Raw genomic sequence first — 19,643 nt, forward strand, 5'->3', positions numbered from 1 at the left:
AGATCTGAGAAAAAACTAGCTTCAAATATGAAACAGGTGATAATGAAACTCAAGCATCTTACTAATAGATGAGTTAAGTGTTAGTTTTGAGAATTTAATCACACTGTGTTTAGTTAAGAAGTATTAAGTCATTATTAGATAAACCCGACCAACTGCAGTTTAATAAATCCTGGGCAACTTTTTTCCCCATCTTTTTGTTTGTATTTTGGTTAACATAAAAAGTGCTTTCATATTCCATCTGCTTTTAACCTATTTTAGTGGTTTCTATGTGTCTTCCTCACTGTAAACTTCAGTTTTTGTTTTTTTATTCTCACCCGAGGATACCTTTCCATTTTTTGTTCAGGCAGAGTGGGAGGGAGAGAGAGGAACAGAGAGAGAAAGATAAACATCGAGGTGAAAAGGACACATTGAATGGCTGCCACCCGCACGACCCAGCCAGGGCTGGGGACAAACTGCAACCGAGGTACGTGCCCTTAGCGGGAACCAAACCCAGGTCTCTCTGGACCGCAGGCCAACGCTCTAACCGCTGAGCCAAACTGGCCAGGGCTGTAAACTTCGATTTTTCAGTATGGATTGGAATGTAAAACTACTACATTTTTATCCATAGTCAGAAATACAATTGATGAAATTGTGGTACCTGTAGGGTGAAACTGCCCCCATAAACCACCACAGCTCTCAGCCAGAGGCTACATCAGGCAGGGTCTGGGCTGTCATTGAGCAGTCAGAGTCTACAAAGCACAGAGAGCTGCTGCTGGATCCAAGAAGGGCAGGGCGCTAGGTGAGCAGTGCGCTAGGTGAATGGGTCAGGTACAGAGGGCGAGGTAGGAAGCAGTTAGTGGTGTGGTTTTGCGCTTTTTCTCCTTTTTAGCAGCAGAGCCTGCTGTCCAGAGAACCCTGCCCCACGTGTAAATCTGTGATGAGCAGAGCTCATGGTCACAGCTCTGCAGCCCCCTGGCCTTGGAGCTCAGCATTGCAGTTTGAGTGCATCAGGACTCCCTCTCCATAGCACCCTGCTCTGTGTGAGCAGAGCAGTTTGGGTACATCAGAGAACTGCAGGCCCGACACAGCGAGCTGCCCACCTTATCCCTTCCACTGCTGACCTCAGGTTCTACTCACTGCTGCTCAGAATCCATTCCCCACAGAGCCCCTCCTGCCACCTTTCCTGCCCTCTCCCCTTAGTCATTTCATGAGGCCCACTCACTGCTCAGGGCCCTGTGCTAGGGGGTGGCCAGGGAAGTGGCGGAAGCACTTTGAAACGGCTGCTTCACTCACTTGTTCTTGTTCTGTTTTCTTAGGGTAACGTCGTAAGGCTCAGGACTAACTGATTCCGTAGATATTTCTTCTTAATATTTCAGTTTTATTTTTCTCATTTTTGAGGTAGAAGTATCTGTTGAAGTCTGCATTTTTGTGGAGAGGTTGGGGTGGTGAAGATGGGGAGTAGATTGGAGGGCACTAACCTAACACAGCACATCGTGGGAGTTGTACAGTAGAGATTTCCTAGATCCTTCTGATGAAGGACGATTTCAGGGCATTTACAACAGAAAGTCAGTGCACTTGAGACATTGGGGTAGCTTTGGGAGGTGTTTTCTAATAATACATGATCTTAATTCAGAAATACAGAGAAGTATTTTTTTATATAAGTTCATTTGCTTAATTTTTCCATTACAGTTAACATACAGTCTTATATTGGTTCAGTTGTACAACATCGTGATTAGACATCTAGATACCTAAAAATGTAAGATTTTAGATACTCATAGAGCACAAATTAACAAAATATTAGTCTTGATTTTTAATTATATTTAATATTTTATAGACAATGTCATTTTGGACATACAGAAGATTTCAGAGATTAATATAAATATGCATGTGAACCCACCACCCAGATTTTGTTACTAAAAGGAAAAGAAAACCCTCAGCATACAGATGAAGCCCTCATTCTGCCCTCCCCATTTTCTCCTTCCATGTTACTTCTAAATTGAACTTGATTCTCAGCCTTCCCAGAGTTGGGCATTATTTTGACATGTGCATCTTCCAAAGTATCGTTTTCTACTTTTACTGTAGCATATAGAGTTGTTCTTTGTGTTAAAAATTTGCATGAGAGGTCTCTTACTACGGGTATTTAATTATGAATGGGGATTTCCCATGCTGGTTTGTTTGTTATAGCTGCTGAGTGGTGCTCATTGCGTGGCCCTGTCATTTAGCAGTCCTGTCCCTGGTCCAGCACCAGTGTGTGCTGGCTGGCTGTTATAGGTAACAGCAGTGTGCCTCCCTGCAGTGGACTCCGGAGGACGGGGATGGGCTGGGCAAACCCCACAGGGCCAGACTGAACATGTGGTCACCTCTGTGGGTCCTGTTCTGTCCATTGCTCCCTTCTCTCCGCGCACTGGGTCAGGGAGCTGCCAGACCAGTACATGCAGAAGGGGCCTGGCTGTTCTGGAACCCTGGTGGGCAAGAAGAGAAGGGCTGGGGATCGTCTTTTTTATTGTTTTACTAAGGAGGTTAATTTTCAGTGTCATCTGTTGGACATTTTTTGGACCCAGGATTTTTTTTTAGTTTTAAAAACTGTGTGTTCATTTGATGTCAGTCGTACTAACAGTTCCCCTACAGTGTGCTTGTTCATTAAAACAGCTTTATGTTTTCTTGCAGAATAAAAGCCGCCCTCATTCTAGGGGAGAATATAATGTTTACAGTACCTTTCAAAGTCATGAACCAGAGTTTGACTATTTGAAAAGTCTAGAAATTGAGGAAAAAATTAATAAAATTAGGTGGTTACCACAACAGAATGCTGCTCATTTTCTACTCTCTACAAATGGTAAGAGCTTTTGTTTTTAATGGCTGTTTAATTTAGGATTTTATTTTAATTTTCTGTGTGTGGGTTCTTTTTTATTTTAACCTATTTCAGAAGTTATTTCTGCTTTAAACTTTGCGGGGAGGGTAATTATTAGCTAGGAAACAATAGGTTGCAAACTCAAAGGATGCAAACACACATTGTCTCCCAGCACCACATGCTTAGAAAAGGGCAAGAAACCTCAGCATGGAGGCGAAGTGCAAGTGGTGCCCTCCCCGCTTCAGCTCTGACACTGTCTTATGTAGGACACGAGTGTTCGCCCATAATTGGAAATAACACGCTTCTCTAGTATAATACCCAGCTTGGAATGGTGCATGATAAGGTGGTTTTTCTTTTAATATGGAGAACGAGGTTTTTTTTGCAGATAAAACTATTAAATTATGGAAAATAAGTGAACGGGATAAAAGAGCAGAAGGTTATAACTTGAAAGATGAAGATGGACGACTTCGAGACCCATTTAGAATTACAGCACTGCGGGTATACATTCCATTTTCTTTAAACTATCAGTACTTTCCATAAACTGATCAAGAACAATGCCTAAGTTAGCTGTTATCTGCTCCTTGATTCAGAAAATTACTTGTAATAATACAAGTCATTGTATGTAGATGTGTTAGAAATGGGATTCCTTGTGTTTTCACAAGAGCAAAAGTCACACATTATCTTCATAAAATACAGTAATACCGAAGAAAGGACTTCGATTTAATTCCACAACAGGAATCTTATTAAATGTATCAACTGCCTTTTACTGTACAGGTTCAGAATAGCATGTGGGAGGGTTGACGACCTCCCCAGGTGGCATAACACGGGTTACGAATTGAAAGATGAGCTACCGTCCACCAAGATGCATTTATGGTGGTTTTAGTTGGATTTCCTCTGAGTAAACTGAGGCAGGTCTAATACTTCAGAATCCTTGCCTGTTGGTCTGTGAGCATTGTTACTTTTTTTAATTGTTGAATTCTCCACTCCCTTTTTGGTGCCCCTGGGGACAGTATGAAACAGCCGTATTTCATCAGTTCTGATACCTAGATTTTTTTCACATTTTTAACATCTATGAAGTTGAGTAAAACTTAACATCTCAGTGTCTTGTAATTGGCCTGGGGGTACGTGCCATGAATAATATCTTAAATGTGACAAAATGTGGTGAAGGAGGTAAAACGCTTGCATCGTGGCCAGGCATGCCTCTTGACACCGAGAAGCACCACTGCGGACAGGACAGCGCAGGAAGACAGGCACCCACAGTAGTGCAGAGGGTCCCCAACACAGAGCTGCCTCGTGTGTTTGGAAACATGTTCAGTTGTTTATCAGGTGAAGACTGGTAGTGCACACATTCAGACTAGCTGAGGCTCTGCAGAGAAGGCACACTGTTGCAGGATTCCTGCCACACCCCATCGTAATGACGCTGGCAGTGTATGTGTCTGGGTAATGCCATTCCTCGGCTCTCCTGCACTGGGTGCATGCAAGGTGCTAGGGTGGTGGATGCACAGGACGGAGTCCCATCCCAGCAGCAGAGGCAGTGCCACAGCAGTTAGTAAAACTGGGATGTGGTAAGATGAGCGTTGCCGAGGAGATGAGCAGGATGGAACAGTCATCATAAGACCTCTTAGGTCGATAGTATAGCTGTGTTTCCAGAGGATTGAGACCAAGAAAGCAGTGTAATATGTTCCAATCAAGTTTACAGAACCCTAATTTAAACCAGGATGTGATCCAGACAGTGATTTCCGATGCCTGTGCTGCTGCTTTTGCATCCATGGTTCATGATCGTGTAGATGGTCCCAGTTTGTGACAGTGACACTAGGGTAGTCTCCAAATGTGAGCTGCTCATTTAAATTGTCAAGTGTAATAGAGAGGAGTGGGAAGGGGTCCTGTGGGGTGCACCTTCTCCTGCCCCACCCTGTCCCAGCACTGGCACCGAGCTGAGCACACTGCCCTCTCTTAGGACCCAAGTTCCTCCCAACCACACCTGCTCACCACACAGGATGCCCACATGCCTATAAAACTATAGGTCCTATTAGTCCCAGTCTTGGTTTTATTCAAGGCTGCTTTTATGTGCTTGGCCCAAATAAAACTAGTGGAATTGGTGGCCCGTGAAGCCTGTGAGAAGAGCAATTTCCACATAAACTACATTGACTTCCCTGTGAGTGCAGGTCTGTATTTGGTTCCTAATTGCCTCTCTAGAGGTTCAAAAAGGATTCTTAGGTTGTCTAAACTTAACTGGGTAAGAGTGAGAGCTGTTGATAGTCTTAATTTTTTTTTTCCTCTTAAATTATTTTAGTGTCAGAAAAGGGGTTTAATTAATTAGAGGAGGATGTCTTCTGTTGTAAGTATTCAGTTGCCCTGTGTTTTGATTATTAGAAACATGTATTAGAGGGCTATGCCAGGCCTATCCCAAACCTCGTAGGAATGACACTTCCCACTCTAGAGAAAGCAGGTGTACAGTCAGCACTTAACTGGTTTAGGTGGGGGAAGTCTTGCTGTGCACATTTTTCCAAGAATTTTGGCCAGAGAAAACTAAATTGAGATCTTTCCTTGTCTTTTTAGGCACTCTCTCTCTCGGTTTTTAATCACAAAAGTAACAAAAAGAATACTATCACTAATTTTTGTGTAGATTTTAAAGCTCCTTTTCTGCTAGATGTCAGTGGCATTGGGCCTTTTTTCTTTTTGTCACATGTGGACACTGTCACCCATGACTGCACCCCTCCCTCAGTCTGTGGCTCTTTCCCTTGTCCTTCTCCTGGTGAGTTCCTCTCCACTGTTTCCATTTCATTGTAGGTGTCCTGTTCCCTGAAATGCCTTCCCTGACCTCAACCCCATCACTGAGATGGGGTTTCTGTGCCCTTTTTAAAAACTTTTTATTGAAGTATAATATATACCAAAAAGTGCCCGTACCATGTAAGTGAGCAGCCCTATGAACACACAAGCACAGCCAATGCCAGATTGAGAAATGGCACCTCCCCAGCTCCCAGGGCCCTTCCTCTGCATGCCTCCAGTCCTGCACCCCTCCACAGCTTGTGGTGAGTGTGCTGAGCAGCAGGCCGCACAAGGTCCATGCCCCTAGCCCACTACCAGGAGAGCAGACAGGGAGGGTCTGGCTGAGCTTCCTGTGAAGACTTTGCTCATAGGCACATCATTAGACATCAGAGCCCTGGAGGCTGTTTGTTTAGCTGCCAGTTTATTAATCTTTTCTTCCACAAGAAAGTATCAACCTTGGAACTGGTATCCAGGAGGAGCAGCTTGAAATAGACAACGTCCCATGTTGTAGCCTGTTTCCATAGCTCTTGCTGTTGCTATTTCGGATATTACCTGTACAAAACTCACTTAACTGTGAATGAAGTTTTGTTCCTTTTATCTACGATGTTCTGATTATATGCTTCTGTGACCTTGTTTTGAATTCCTTTTTTCTTCCAATTTTAGGTCCCGGTATTGAAACCCATGGACCTCATGGTAGAAGCAAGTCCACGACGAATTTTTGCAAATGCTCACACATACCATATAAATTCTATTTCCGTAAACAGTGATCATGAAACGTATCTTTCTGCAGATGACCTGAGAATTAATCTGTGGCATTTAGAGATCACAGATAGAAGCTTTAGTATCCTTCATCGGGCAGGTCTCGCACTTTCCTAGGCGTGTTATTTCATAAGGAGTTCTCAGCACTTTCCCTCTCCAGTCCTTGTTGCTTGGTAGCTGGGGATGTAAGTTCTCTGTGGTTTAAAGTGTTTGTCTCTTAAACTGCAGCTGCTTTTTACCTTTGGGAAAAGTTTTATCTCTGATGGGCATGACCTCAAGTCTATTATTGCCTTCCTGGTTGAATCATAGGCAGTTTTATGTAGTATATCTTTGAAAGTTCAACCATGCTTATTGGGGGGAGAGGACAGGGAGCTAACTTTTCTAATAGAAAATACTGGCTTGGGCCCTGGCCGGTTTGGCTCAGCGGTTAGAGCGTCGGCCTGCGGTCCGGAGAGACCCGGGTTCGGTTCCCGCTAAGGGCACGTACCTCGGTTGCAGTTTGTCCCCGGCCCTGGTCGGTTGTGCGGGTGGCAGCCACTCGATGTGTTCCTTTCACATCGATGTTTCTCTCTCTCTCTCTGTTCCTCTCTCTCCCTCCCACTCTACCTGAACAAAAAATGGAAAAATGTCCTCTGGTGAGGATAAAAAAAAAAAAAAGAAAAAGAAAATACTGGCTTGGGTTAGGATGATGTTTAAAACCCCAGAAGTGACTAATCATTGAAGAATTTTGTTTTAGAAGACAAGCTATTTAAGGAATAGTCAAAAGTTCATCTTTTAAGTGATATGTGCTACTATTATTTTTAGGATGAAAATCTAAGTATTGTCTAATCACACATTTTAAAATTTACTGATTTCTTCAGAAAATGAGGGCCCTATGAAATGTACATATCAACCATCTTCAGTCACATTTGCCCACATTGTGGAGTGCTGGCTGGCCAGCCACCGCCGTCTTGACTACTACTCTGCTGAGGCTTAGGGTTTGGCATGTGCTTGTGCAGCCTTTTGCTCACATAAATCTCATGAAATGAAGTGTGTACAACTTTAAATTCTAGCATTTCACACTTTTATTAGTTATTGTCTTTTACTTGATTTGGTGATTTACTTCATGTGGTTACTTAGTTTATGAAACTGTCCAACAGGGCTGAGGTCTCTGTGGTGCTGCAGTGGGAGGGGCCAGGCTCAGGGTGCCCAGGGAAGAGGCATGTGTCTCACTCCCCCTGTTCTCTTTTTTCTTCAACTTGGCAAAACTTCCCAAGTTTTGATGCTTATATTTATGCTCATGGCCCTGCTTTCTCTTTATTCTCCTTTATTATTATTATTATTATTATTTTTTTTTATCCTCACCCAAGGACATTTTTCCATTTTTTGTTCAGGTAGAGTGGCGGGGGAGAGAGAGAGAAACATCGACGTGAAGGGACACATCGAGTGGCTGCCACCCGCACAACCGACCAGGGCCGGGGACAATCTGCAACCGAGGTACATGCCCTTAGCGGGAACCGAACCCGGGTCTCTCAGGACCGCAGGCCGACGCTCTAACCGCTGAGCCAAACCGGCCAGGGCTCTTTATTCTCCTTTAAACAGTTAGATATTTAATCTTCCCCTTTCCGAGTAAAATTGAAATAATACAGAGGAAAAAAGATTCTGCTCTTTAGTCCAGGCCTGCAGACATGTCTTTTTAAGTAGTTTGGTGTATATCCTTCTAAGCTTTTTATGCCTATGTGCAAAAGTTTATGTTTTAAAAACACCAGGCTTGTCCTCTACATGTTGATAGTGAAGTTCCCAGCACCAGGAAGTGTCAGGAAGCCCAAGGTCTCTGTGAGCCTTTCTCTCCCTCTGTGAGTTGAGGCACTAGAATGTATGTGCCTCTTGGGTTATAGTGATGCGGAGCTCTCAGTGCCTGGTGTAGACCAGTACCTCCCTGCCATTAGCCTCATTTTTTAAATTGAATTTATTGGGGTGGCAGTGGTTAATAAAATTAGTAGGTTTCTGGTATAAAATTCTACAATACATCATCTGTATATTGTATATTGTATTGTGTATTTACCATGTAGGTCAGGTCTCCTTACATCACCATTTATCCCCCCTTTACCCTCTTCTGCCTCCCCTCATTTTTTTTCTTAGCATGACCATCTTTCCATGTCAGTAGTAGTACAGATTTATAACTGCAGGGTTTATTGTACACGTGTTCCTTTATTTTATGTACCACTCTTTGGAGGCATAGATCTCTATTAACTTAATATCCATTTTTAAAAATTTTTGTATTGTTTGTCATTTTTTTCTCCTTTTGGGAGGTTCTATTTTCCCTTAATGATCTGTGAGAACTCTAATACATAAAGGGTTTGTTTATGCAGTAATATCCTTAATTGCTTATTAAAAAATGGTTGTCCTATGATCATGCTTCAAACACTCTTCCCTGTGACAGAGATTATAAAACAAACACTTTCTTAATTTTATCTGTGAACACTAAAAATACCTTTGACCTGCTCACATGATAGAGATGGGGGCTAATGGCGCTTCTCCACATGGTCAGCCACCTGCCCAGTGCCCTGTGGTTCTGCCCCTTCTTGCACTTGGACAGCCACCCTTGGATTCCAGTGCCCACTGTCCCCCAGTGTGCCTTGGGCTTCTGCTTGTAAGTGGACCACTGTGCTGCTGACAAGCTGTCGTGCGAGCTGGGCGCTGTTCTCACCTGTGGTGCTGGCTCCTTCTCCAGGCTGACCACTGCCCTGGGCCTGTGGGGGCACTTCTCTGACACTTGCTACTGCATGTCCCTGGGTTCCCCCTCCCCCACGCACCTGGTCCTTGAGGTCACTGTTACCGCTGTCTGGTGTCCATGCCTTGAGCTGTGCTGTCACCTAGGTGTCAACTTTCTCAGTTGTCTGGTCCCTGCAGCTCTGTCTCATCCCAGAGCCAGCTTCTGCTCTTGTGTTTTCACTTGAGTGATGCTGCACTTGGCAACCTAGTACATGGCACTGGGGTAACTACTTAGAACAAGCTCTGGATGTCAGATACATGGGGAAGCAGAATCTTTTGGAATTTGGAAATGCTCATTTGTATGTGTGTGTGTGGTTATTTATGGGTAGAGTGTGGGTTTTTCATGCAGGTGAGTGCTTGCTTGCTTTTCACATTTACGTCATTAAATCAATCTGATCTCTACGAACTCTTCATAGAATGTCCACAGCCACAACGAGGACAGCAGCACTGGGGGCGGCTGGGTGTGTGTGTGTGTGTGTGTGTGTGTGTGTCCAGCCCCCTCAGGCCATTACCCTAGTCTGATCAATGCATCAGTATGGGTCCTCTTACCGAAGGGCTCCTGGGTACCTGTGTGTAATCACCTCACAGCTCATCTCTGAATCCTCACTGCGGGGGGCACTTTGCTTGACCGTGGACTAACTAGAACCGCCTGGCACTCTGCCTTAACCGCGCTCCCAGACATCGTGGACATCAAACCCGCGAACATGGAGGAGCTGACAGAGGTGATCACTGCTGCTGAGTTCCACCCACACCAGTGCAATGTGTTTGTGTACAGCAGCAGCAAGGGGACCATCCGGCTGTGCGACATGCGCTCCTCGGCCCTGTGTGACCGACACTCTAAGTGTAAGTACCTGCCTGTTGGAAACGGCTCATTTAATCCTATGTCCAGATGCTGGAGTGTACAGAGGCTGAGGGTTTTCTTCTCTTACCCCCATGCTAGGGCACACTTGCGGCCACCTTGGTTCCTTTGGTCATGCCAAGAAGTGGACCGCAAGGTCCTGTTTCCCAGGGACGTTCACAGCGGGGCCACTGTAGGTTTGCCCCGCCTGGATTCTCAGAGCATTGTCACAGGGCTCTGGTTTGGCCAGACAAGAACTGTCTGCTGCCTCCACCTCTGTGCATTGGGACCTGGGCTGGGACCAACAGAACGCATTTGCCCTGTGACCCTTCCCAGCTGTCAGGAGCTGTGCTGGACTGGCAGCCAGCGCCTCCGGAAAGTCTGGCACTTTCATCCTCAGCCTGGACTCTCCTTTGAGGTATAGAAAGTTGTGCTTTCATTTTATTTTTACCCATAAAGAATAGTCCCGACTTTATAGAAAATTAGTTCATGTCATATGTGTGTTGTGGAGCCTACTGGCTGATCTTGAAGTTTACCCCGGTAAAAACCGAACTGTTCACGACAACACCTTGATGCTCACCTCTTGGCACTGTCTTTCAGTGAAGCCTGTCCCTGGTCAGTCTGTTTGAAGTGTCTCCTACATAGAGCACACCAGCACCAAGAGTGCCTGGCATTGTGCTCATCGACTGGTGCTCAGTCACCTTTCTGCCTTGTTCTCTTTTTGAGGCTAAAGTGTGATTTAAAGAATTCTGTGCTCTTTGCAGAATTCCTGCAGCAAAGAGTGAATCTTAGAACACCTGGCCACTGTCTTCAAGGTAATACTCTTGAATGAACAGTTTCAGATTCTGGGAGTAGTTTTATTTGTCAGCAAAGTAATTTATTTGAATAGATGCTCGGTATTGCCACCAGCTTGCTTAAAATTAACTTTAGCCCTGGCCAGTGTGGCTCAGATGATTTAGCTTTTTCCCATGCACCAAAAGGTTGCCAATTCAACTCCCTGTCGGGGCACATACCCAAGTTGCTGGCTTGACCCCCAGTAGGGGGCATGCAGGAAGCAGCTGATCAGTGTGTCACTCTCACATCGATATTTCTCTCTCTCCCTCCCTTTTCCTTGCTCTCTCTCAAAATCTATTTTAAAAAACTAACTTCAAATGCAGAGCCAACATATAGTTTCCCATATTTTAAAAATAGAAAAGGTAAAGCAGTTTAAAATGAAAGGATGTACAGACCTCCTTGCCCAAAGTTGACTGAACCAAAAGCATGGCAGTGCCCAGGGCCCTGGTGAGGACACAGCCTCCACAGTGATGTGGGTGAAAGGCTGTGGACTTACTGCTGAAAGAGCAGAATTGGGAGGTAGACAGGTCTGCCAAGGAAGATCGAGATCTTCTGAAAGTAGTGATGCCATTTCATCATAGTAGATCGTGACCATTGAGTTGTAAAAACAAACCTCAAGGCAGGTTTGCTATGCCATACTGGTCATTGAAACTTGGACCATGGTGTGCCCAGGTGGAGGTCTTGGTCACTCAGCAGATGGGCGGGGGGCGGATTTCTCAGCTACCCTGAGCTTAGCACCTATGTTCTCGTGTGATGCCATTTCTACCTTCTGATGATAGGGTGAGTCATGGTGAGGGTAGACATGTTTGCTAGGGCCTGGTGCTCAAGGGCACACAGATGTCTGTGCAGCAACAGCCTCCCGTCAACACTTAACCAGGGCACACGTCAGCATGTCCTGGGAAGCTTTTCCAGGTACCAGTTGAGGCCTCACCCATGGAGACGCTGGTCCTGAGTCTAGGTGAGAGACTGGCCATGCTTCTGATGCTGCCCTTTGTTACTCCCTGGCACTGAAGTGCCCTGTCTAAATGTCTTGAGCACAGAAGTCGAAACCAGAAAGCAGCTGGGGACTGGAAGCTTGAGCAGTGTCCCTCTGGAGTGTCAGGGAGGGCCTAAGCCCTGCTTGGACTTCAAAATGATTTATTGTCCGGTTTCTAAACAGAAGCCAAAACCATTTTGTTTTCAGTTTTTGAAGAACCTGAAGATCCCAGCAGTAGGTCTTTCTTCTCAGAAATAATTTCCTCCATCTCCGATGTGAAATTCAGTCATAGTGGTCGATACATGATGACCAGAGACTACCTATCGGTGAAGGTCTGGGATCTCAACATGGAAAGCCGGCCCGTCGAGACCCATCAGGTGAGGCTGCTGCTCGGGGACACGCCGTATCTTAACACGAGACGATTTCTAACCATCCTGTGATCTCATTAAGGTCCATGAGTACCTTCGAAGCAAGCTGTGTTCTCTGTACGAAAATGACTGCATCTTTGACAAGTTTGAGTGCTGCTGGAACGGTCCGGACAGGTAAGCCTGTATCGAGACTTGACCACCACCCCAGGCTCCTCTCCCTTGGGTCTCCCTGGGCCCAGTGGACAGCTTCCGGAGACAGACGGAGAGCCGAGGCAAGCTGCGTGGAAGATGCTGACGGACTTGGCTTTCCAGGCCATTTGTTTGGTGATAGTCTCGAGGTGGGGAGAACAGGATGTTTGAGCCAGTGTCTCCCCTTGTTCATAATTCTTTCTATATTTAGACAGTAAGCACTGTACTAGGTTCGTGTTGATGGCTTTTAAGATGCTTAGTGTAAATGCCCTGGCTGGTTTGGCTCAGTGATTAGAGCATCGGGCCTGCAGACCAAAAGATCTCAGGTTTGATTTCCGGTCAAGGGCATGTACCTCTGTTGCTGGTTCAAATCCCCAGTGCCCATCAGGGCCATGCGGCAGGCAACCAGTCAATGTGTTCCTCACATCATGTTTCTCTCTCTCTCTCTCTCCCCTTCCTCCCTTCCATTCTATCTAAAAAAAATCAATGGAAAAATATCCTTTGGTGAGGAGTAACAAAAAAAATGCTTAGTGAATGGTAATTTCGTCTTTTTTAATATCTCCAAGATGCGTGAAAAGAAAGGAAGTGAGGAGGTCGTGTATCTGTAAGCATGTGGACAGCCACAGTTCAGTTTGCCTTTTCTTCTGGACAGAAGTAGAAGAAAGTACCCTCGGAGCTATTGGTTGTCGCACTTGGACGAAGAGTGGAGATGGCCAGGGTGAAATCCTGATTGAATTTATAATGTGACAGTTGGGTACATCAATAGTTTATTTTGTGCACGTTCTTTAAAGATGATAATACCAGTATTGCTGAGAGTTGTATCTTTAATATTGTAAAAAAAGTCTGTTTCAGATGATGCAGTAGATGATCTTGCATCGTCGTAAAAGAACCTTAGGGCATGGTAGTGCTCCTGGCAGTGAGGGATTGGCGGGCGTTCTGAAAGCCCTCTGGCACCAACAGTAGAAACGCTGGATATAACCACACACACTTCTTCACGTGCACACTTGCGCTCACAAGGGCCAAAAATGAAGAGGGAGCCAAGCCAGGACCCCAGCCCTCAGCTTTTGTGTCCCACAATTGGTACACTCACGCCATGGGCTCATAGGCCCACGCAGACTCGGCACTGAAGCTAGGACCCTCATGAGTTATGGAAAAGGCATCTGTCTGCATTCAGATGGGGGTCCCAGGAGAGTTCGTCTGAGACCTTGTATTGGGGTGGATAAAAACCTGAGATTTTGCCCTGGCCAGTTTGTTCAGTGGTTAGAGCGTCGGCCTGCGGTCCACAGAGACCCGGGTTCAGTTCCCGCTAAGGGCACGTACCTCGGTTGCAGTTTGGCCCTGGCCCTGGCCCTGGCCCTGGCCCTGGTTGGGTCGTGTGGGTGGCAGCCACTCGATGTGTCCCTTTCACATCGATGTTTCTCTCTCTCTCCCTCCCTCCCACTTTTTCTGAACAAAAAATGGAAAAAAAATGTCCTGGGGTGAGGATAAAAAACCCTGAGATTTTGTGCCCCGAGCCTGTGCTCCCTCACAGCAATGTGAAGTGTGTGTCTGCACTGGCTGTGGGATCTGTGCTGCGGGTGAGGTGCTCTGGGTTTGTACCCAACCTACCTCTCTCTCACGCCTCCTCTTAGTGTTTCATGGTGCTGACTGAGGACATGACTCCTGGGTCAGAGACAGAGGACTTGTTCCTCATGGATCAGCAAAGCAGCTTTGTGTTGGCCTTGGTTCTCCAGTCCCACACGAGTGACGTGGGGCCCGGCAGATACCACGCAAGCAGTGGGGCTGCGTCACAGCCAGTACACACAGCTTTCTATAACAAGTGGTAAACAAGCCTGCACTTGGACCGCTGCAGACAGCCCTGAGAAGCGGGCCAGGTGGAGAGCACTCAAGGACCACATTCTTGGCAAACCTACCGAGAACGTGCAGGGGCGCTTGGCACCGTGGCGGAGGGCCTCTGCTGGTACACACAGGGCTCAGGGTTTCCCCGAGCTGCATCAGTGCACATGTGCTCACAGGCGAAAACTATGCGAGTAGTCGGCAGACACAGAACTTCACCTCTCAGAATTCAGATACTGAAATCAGACATTACAGAATATAAAATAAGAATGTCAGAAATATTTACAGATTAAAGGAAGGAACCAAACCTGAACAAGGCACAAGACAAAAGTGGCCTAGGATATATGGGCAAGAATCAATCAGAGCTTCTAGAAATGGCAAAGTACAGTACTTGAAAATTGCTGTGTGGAGTAAAACCACATGTGCCCCTCAGATGGTCTCAGGAAGATGCTGAGCACAGACAGCAAACTGCCCAGTCACGCATGTTTTGATAGCATGAAGTTTAGGACATGTAGCATGGTGTGTGTCTAGGAACATGTAACTCTTCAGACCAGAGACACATCTAGGATGGTGCACCCAGACCTTGAGTGTGCCACAGGGGACACAGTAGGATTTAACTGTCAGCAGTGGCTTATGGTACATGGATATTCTTACGTATCCTTTATGGTTTTTGGTATATCTGAATGAATGCAAAATCCATTTAAATTACCTGGCCCCAGGAACTTCCAAAAGCTTTTTAGTAACGTTTACTTATTCTTTCATTCTCACAAACACCGCCCTGACTTTTTGCCTGGAAGCTTCCGCTGAGGGGAGGGGTGAATTGGAGGAGGTCCCTGTCCTTGTTCCCCCGGCCATGTGGCCCACGGCCCTGCCTCCTCATGCTCTAGGTTATCTAGAGAACAGCCAGCCAGCCAGCCACTGCTCAGTGTTCCCACAGTCAAAATAAGCACAGATAGCTGGGAGTAATTTTTCTTTTGAGTTTTATCTTTTTTTCTGGTATGAAGTTTTAGATGAGGTTAATCAGACAGTCAAGTATTTGCCCACAGCTGCCAGGATCAGTCGTGAACCATGTAAAGGAAACACCAGGCTTCCCTCTCATGGTGCCTTGACGACCAGCCGCTCTTCATGCAGTGATGAGACAGGAGGACATGGGTGTCAGAGGAAGACTGCAGAAGTGGCCACGACTCTGGTCTCGTCCTGCCAGGAGCAATCAGAACGTGTTGTCTGGACACATCTCATCCAAAACTAGGCTCGTTCTAAAGCCAGGGCTTGAGTCAAGGGAACGTTTACTGTTGCTTAACCCTTTTTCTTGAAAAAGACAAGAAGTTTTTACTAATGTAACAGAAATGTATTATGAGGATGTATGATTTACCGAAAACCATTAGAATTAATCCTGACGAAATAGTATTGCAGCATCTGGAATTTATTGTGAAATGATGTTCTAACTCTCTCCCACACTTCTCCCAATGACTTTTGCTAACTTGTTGCTTTATGTGAAAAAAACTTTTTGAAATTAAGAATTAAAAACACATTCTTTGATTGTGAGTGAAACTACAGTGACAATTCAGACTAATATCTATTGAACATGAACATGGATATCAACTTTGAATCACTGACACAGTACAGAAGTTAAAGCTTGAAAATAAATTATACTGTTATTATGACTGGGACAGATGATATTAAGGGTTTCTTCTACCTTTCTTGAAAATGCACTAATGTAATTAAAAGTATGAATCTGTTACTTTCTCCTTCTGTAATATTGATTTTTACTGATATGATTTTATATATGAAGTTCAGTAAGAAATTGTGTTCCCTTCCTGGCCATGATTACTTTTCATGTCTTGCCTCTAAGAAATGTTCTGTTAGTAGTGCAGGGATACCAGGAGTGACCACGTGGCTTGTTATGCTGGGCCCAGCGCTCGGCGGGCATCGAGTACCTGCCAGCTCACACATCTTCTCTGTTTGAACAGTGCGATCATGACGGGGTCCTACAACAACTTCTTCAGGATGTTTGACAGAAACACGCGGAGGGACGTGACCCTGGAAGCCTCCAGAGAGAACAGCAAGCCTCGAGCCAGTCTGAAACCCCGGAGAGTGTGTCCAGGAGGGAAGAGGAAGAAGGACGAGATCAGTGTGGACAGTCTGGACTTCAATAAGAAGATTCTGCACACGGCCTGGCACCCTGCCGACAACATTATTGCCGTGGCTGCCACCAACAACCTGTACATATTCCAGGACAAAGTCAACTAGGAGCACGCAAACGTCTCATCCCGCATAGCTACGCCCAGTGGGCTCCGTCAGGGAAGGGGTGTCCTCTCCGTGGAGCGCAGGGTGCACGCCTCGTTCCCTTCCTAGACTGGAGCCTGTGTGCAGACAGCCAGCGGGGCCGTGGGGGTTGCTGCGCAAGCGAAGAACCTGCTTGGTACAGACTGATGGACAGAGCTCAGTAAAGGCCATTACTCACAATAAATGTATTTATTTAAATCTGAGCCTTCCTTTCCAGTTTATAGACCAAAAAATGAACACCCAACAGAAAACTTGTCCCTTCTCTCTCTTGTCCCTCTGCCGTCTGACTAGGGCTCTCGTGCTACTGCATCGACCTCCCAGGGCTACTGGCCAAGCAGGCTCAGGCAGCTTAACCCCCACACACCTGTATCTTCCATCACACCCTCTGGTGTAACCACCTAATAAAAGCAACACACTATACAAAGTGTTTTTAATCCAAACCTAAGTATTGCCTTTTTCTTTGCTCGCAGATAATGAGGTTGCACAGAATCGTGCTTCAGAACTACTTGAAACCTTGTCCTTCATTGGCAAGGTCGCGGGACCTGTGAAATACTGAGTGTGCCCGTCCCCAAGCTTCCTAACTTGCTTATTTCTGTAGAAATAGTACCTCTGACACCAGGTAAGGTCCAGGGACACCTTAACTCACTGCTGAGAAAGCAAATTACAAGGAACTGGCCAGACTTGCTGTGAGATGAACACCGACCGGGTTCCACGCGATTCAGCTTCACTGCGGTTGAAAACGCGCCTCTTTATGACTCGGTACAGTAGGAGGGGGCGTGCTGTTACAACTCGCTCACACTGTGCATGAGCCAGCAAAATCAAACCTCAGCTGCGGGGTGAGGCCACCTGCATTTCCAGGACAAAAGCCATAGAGCTGTAACCGCACTGTGCTGGGGCCACACTGCCTCCAGACTTGAACCTGAGCCCAAGGCAGTGTCCAGGGGAGGGGAGCTGGGCTTACACTCTGGAAACTGAGGTGTGTTCTGATTACTGATAGAGGAACACAAATACTTGTTGCTTATTACCCTGAATTAATAACAACAGTGCCACTTTTGTTCACATTGAGTTAGAAATTGAGAAGCTAAAAGTACATTTCATTTAAAAATAGTGCTTACACTGTATATTGGCTGTGACACGGTTCCCAGGTCTGATACGGAACAGTTATTTGAGCATTCCTCATCCCTGGTCCTAAAACAAAGCTCTAGTAAAATAGGATTGTATATATTTCCACTATTTTGACCAAAAAAAATAATAAAATTTAAATGTTTAATTATTTGCGCTGTGTATTTGGACAACTTTTTCCATCTTTCTTTTAAAATACATTTCCCACCAAGTAGGAAGCCAGCCTTCTCTGTCTCAGAGGGGACAGAGCAGCAGTTCAGGGCCTTGGCATCACTGCAGCAGCTGCTGCTAGTCGGGGGCCGCTTCCTGGGGATGGCTTCAGCGGCCTCCGGAGTCCCCGTGGCCCTCCCCGGCGGGGCAGGGGCACTGCTCAGGTACTGCAGAGCCCTCAGTCACATGTAAAAAGCACTTACTTAAAAAGGCCTCTAGGAATTTCTCCGTTATGCTTGATTCCATCCAGATAAGCCTTTTTCTCTTCCCGTTGGGTAAAAATCTTAGTGTTCTCAGACTTGGATTTATTTGTTTACAGTTTTCATTTACAAAATATTTAGTTGTTCTAGAACTTTCCTCTTGTCTCCTATTTAAAGTTAAAGGTATTTTACCTGTTCCTGAGTTAATTCTGTGGATTTTTTAGTTGCTGAGGATGCTGTGCTTGTTTTACTGGAGGCTTGAAAGCCCTCTAGGCTAATCTGGATTTAATGAAGCAGCTTTGTTCACTTGTGGGTTCAGACATAAATTTTTTAAAAGAAAAATTGAGCTTTTATAAGCCAGTACAAGACCAGACTCAAAGTCTGATTTCAAAGCGTCCACAAGTCGTTGACATCGGTGAGCCGAAAAGCACGTGAGCAGATGTGCACATTTCCCATGGCTCTTTACATAGATGATAGCACGCCGTGTGTTCTCTCTTAATGTTGTTCACCACTCTGCACTTTGGACTCTGTGTTCATCTTCCAGCTGGGGCAGCTCGCCTGAAACCAGAGGGTCCCCATCAAGGTCAGACTGCCCTGACCGCTGACCCGCCCTACCCAGGTAGGCCTCTGCACCTCACAGCGTGGTGGGTGGGTGGGTGGGTCCAAGGGATGGGTTGCAGCGGCCAGTCTGAGCAGTCCAGCATCACTTTCTTCCAAGCAGCGGAGTCTGGGAGGGGACAGACAGTACCTCCCCTGGGAGACTGACCATCAGTTGACTGAGCTGTTCTAAAACTGCCTGCCACTGACACTCTTGACAACAGCTTAGGAATCATGCAGTATCAGCTTGGTGACCTGCCCCCCTTTTGAGGAAGAAAGTAGTTCGGTACTCCATTGTGTGGAGGTGCCAAAGCTTATCCAACCTGTCTTCCTGCCAGGAACTTCAGCTGTAGCAAATGTTTATACTCACATCCTATTATAAACACTGTAGTTAATTTGCAAATTTTGAGCAAATTTTGAGGTTTGTGTTCAGGGTAAATTCCTTGAACTGGGTTTTAGGTCACAAGGAATGTACAAATATCATTTTTTTTTTTTTATCCTCACCCGAGGATATTTTTTTATTTTTTGTACAGATAGAGTGGGAGGGAGAGAGGAAGGGAGAGTGAGAAACATCGACGCGAAGGGACACATCGAGTGGCTGCCACCCGCACGACCAACCAGGGCCGGGGACAAATTGCAACCGAAGTACGTGCCCTTAGCGGGAACCGAACCCGGGTCTCTCCGGACCGCAGGCCGACGCTCTAACCGCTGAGCCAAACTGGCCAGGGCCAAATATCATTTTTAAAGGTACTGCCCAGGTTCCCTCCAGAGAGCTGTCCCCATATTCATCTCGTGGCAAAATACAAGTGTCACAGCACAGTCTGCAGACCCAGTCTGGGCAGCGCAGATGTCTGGATGAGGAAACCGAATTTAAAAGAAGCAGTCAAATGTTTTCAATCAAAAACTGTTTGGATTGTTAAATATTTTGTATTGCATACTTGTTAGACTATTTGAAAAAGCTCAATTACAATACTGTTATTCTACCTGAAAGATAAACAAAAGTACAAATACATAGACATGCTTTAAATAAACTGTCCACTGGAATGATGCAGTGTGATGGGAAAAGGCCTCTAAAAAA

At 45.8% G+C, this 19,643-nt stretch overlaps 1 protein-coding gene across 7 annotated transcripts in view; it reads left to right on the forward strand.

The window, feature by feature from the left end:
• The window catches only part of PPP2R2D (protein phosphatase 2 regulatory subunit Bdelta), a 30,896-nt gene extending 13,841 nt beyond the window's left edge, over positions 1-17,055 (forward strand). For 4 of the 7 annotated variants that reach the window (XM_036265051.1, XM_036265050.1, XM_036265057.1 and 1 more), the window contains 7 exons: positions 2,647-2,812; positions 3,213-3,325; positions 6,260-6,437; positions 9,788-9,952; positions 11,965-12,134; positions 12,208-12,299; positions 16,121-16,895. In XM_036265051.1, the coding sequence (XP_036120944.1) occupies positions 2,647-2,812; positions 3,213-3,325; positions 6,260-6,437; positions 9,788-9,952; positions 11,965-12,134; positions 12,208-12,299; positions 16,121-16,400 (1,164 nt within the window). In that variant the 3' untranslated portion in view covers positions 16,401-16,895. Of the gene's footprint in view, positions 1-2,646; positions 2,813-3,212; positions 3,326-6,259; positions 6,438-9,787; positions 9,953-11,964; positions 12,135-12,207; positions 12,300-12,880; positions 13,077-16,120 lie in introns of those variants that run through there. The other 3 variants (XM_036265053.1, XM_036265052.1, XM_036265056.1) reach the window with 3 other exon arrangements.
• Positions 17,056-19,643: the final 2,588 nt, after the last annotated feature.

Source organism: Molossus molossus, unplaced genomic scaffold (genome assembly GCF_014108415.1).
Source record: "Molossus molossus isolate mMolMol1 unplaced genomic scaffold, mMolMol1.p scaffold_m16_p_17, whole genome shotgun sequence".
Lineage (NCBI taxonomy): Eukaryota > Metazoa > Chordata > Mammalia > Chiroptera > Molossidae > Molossus > Molossus molossus.